Below are 1903 nucleotides of genomic sequence, written 5' to 3' on the forward strand. Positions count from 1 at the left end.
CGACACACGATACGCAAGAACAACCAGGGTGTGTTTGAGCTAACCATGGGCAGACTACCATCCCTTCTGTCCTTCCCACGGGGCATCCAACCCGAACTACCCGCAATCTAGAATAAACGTCTATGGGGTGTCTGTCTATGGTTTGCCTGTCTCCGTGTTCGGATCTGTTGTTTTTGGTGGTCTTGTGTTGGTCTCTTGCAAAACATTCCATGCATCCACTCCCTCCCACACACCCAGACTCTTTCTTTTTATTTTTTGTGAGAGACTTACAAATGCTAATGAAAGAACACACAAAGTATGCCCCGAACACACACAAAGTATGCACCTGAAGAACACACAAAGTATGCGCCCGAAGCACACAAAGATGAGTGATGAGAGGTGTGTGGTGTGGGGCAGTGCATTGTGGTGTGACACTACTTGTATACGGTCAGCAGATGTCATTTGGTCAACAATAACACACACAACACCTGAAACAACCACACACCCCCGGCTTTGCATAGGTGTCTGGTTTCGGGTTATACCTCAGCCCCACACCACTCTCGAACTAACCCGAAGGGAGAGGGGTGGCGTCTGGGCGTGGTTGGTGTCATGCTCGGGGATGAACACCCGAGCAATCAAACTGATCCTTTGCTGATCTACACCCCGGGCAGAGTTTTCAAGCTCATGCAACAGCCAAAGATGTACATATGGGCGATCTATGGCACAATAGCGGTGGGCATTCTGGCTGGAATAGTTGCGTGCTCGGTCTATCTGTGTGTTAGCTGGAGAACCGCCCAGGGTCTAGAGAACACATCCAGACACGCCCCAGGCAAAGACAGGCCCACAGCCTTACCACAGTGTGTTGACGCACCGCAGCCAGCCAGATACTTGCACCTGTACCCGAAAGCGCATATTGCCAGCCCGAGCAGCAGCCCCAACCCATGCCCCAACCCACCCGAAGCACCAGCTGTGGTTGCTGGCAGCCCCGCCGAAAAACCAACCCCGACCATTCCACGCTCTTCTCTAACAGAACCAACCATTGCTTTTTTTAAAAGGGCTGGTAATGGCAATGGCCAGGGGCCTGGTTCTTTACAAACACTAACCCGAACACACGGCCTGGAGATCGTAAGGAACCAGAATGCCGTTGTGGTCATACATTTGAAGAACCTGGAGGCCAAAGACATTCCGGAACAGATAGAGCGGGGCATTGTGTTTCGGTGGCTATCTGTGAGCGGGACTGCTGTTCCAGGTATAGGCAACTTTACACCACGCAAAGAACTCGGGGTGCTTGCCAAACTTCTCCAGACAGTCAGCAGTGTGCGTATAGGCACACTCTACATAGACTGCGGTAACATTCACAGAGTTAGCATAGGCAGAGGTAATATGGGCAGAGGTAGCGGGTTAGCAGGAACTACTCCGAACACAATCTCTCTGCCAAACATAAAAGCACTATCTCTATTCTGGGCCTCTTCCTCCTTTCTCGAGTGGTTGTGCGAGACTGTTGATCTAAGCGCAAGCACAGAGAGTATATCCGTCAACATATACAACTGTGAGATCACATCCATCAAATGCTTGGACAATCTAGGCATTCAAAGGCCACATGTGCTGCGTTTGGAGAGTTTGCCATACCTAGAACAGCTGGACGGCCAGCTGGTGGTAAGCATATGTTCCAACGGCCCCCCGTGCGCGTTGTGGCTGGACAGCCTTCCCAGCCTCACGCACCTGTCTAAAGACCTAGCCGACGTACTAGCCCGAACCAGCCCGAACACAGAGGGCACAGAGGGCAGTACACAGGGTTTGTGCATAAGCAACGAAGGCCTCCGACTGCTGCATGGTCTCTTGCCTGGTACTCCGGGGTCGGGCTAGGGGTTGTTCGGGAGTAAGCCACAGACTTTGGAAGAGCGGGTGAAAAACGAAACAACAC

The 1903-nt window shown here is 52.1% G+C and overlaps 1 protein-coding gene across 1 annotated transcript; it reads left to right on the plus strand.

The window, feature by feature from the left end:
- Positions 1-663: 663 nt before the first annotated feature.
- NEDG_01252 (uncharacterized protein) lies at positions 664-1845 on the plus strand (the record flags this gene model as incomplete). The annotated part of the gene is made up of 1 exon (XM_067688670.1): positions 664-1845. The coding sequence occupies one exon, from the start codon at positions 664-666 to the stop codon at positions 1843-1845; it is 1182 nt and encodes a 393-aa protein (XP_067543858.1).
- Between the last annotated feature and the right edge of the window lie 58 nt (positions 1846-1903).

This window comes from Nematocida displodere (genome assembly GCF_001642395.1).
Source record: "Nematocida displodere strain JUm2807 chromosome Unknown 3, whole genome shotgun sequence".
Taxonomy (NCBI): Eukaryota; Fungi; Microsporidia; genus Nematocida; species Nematocida displodere.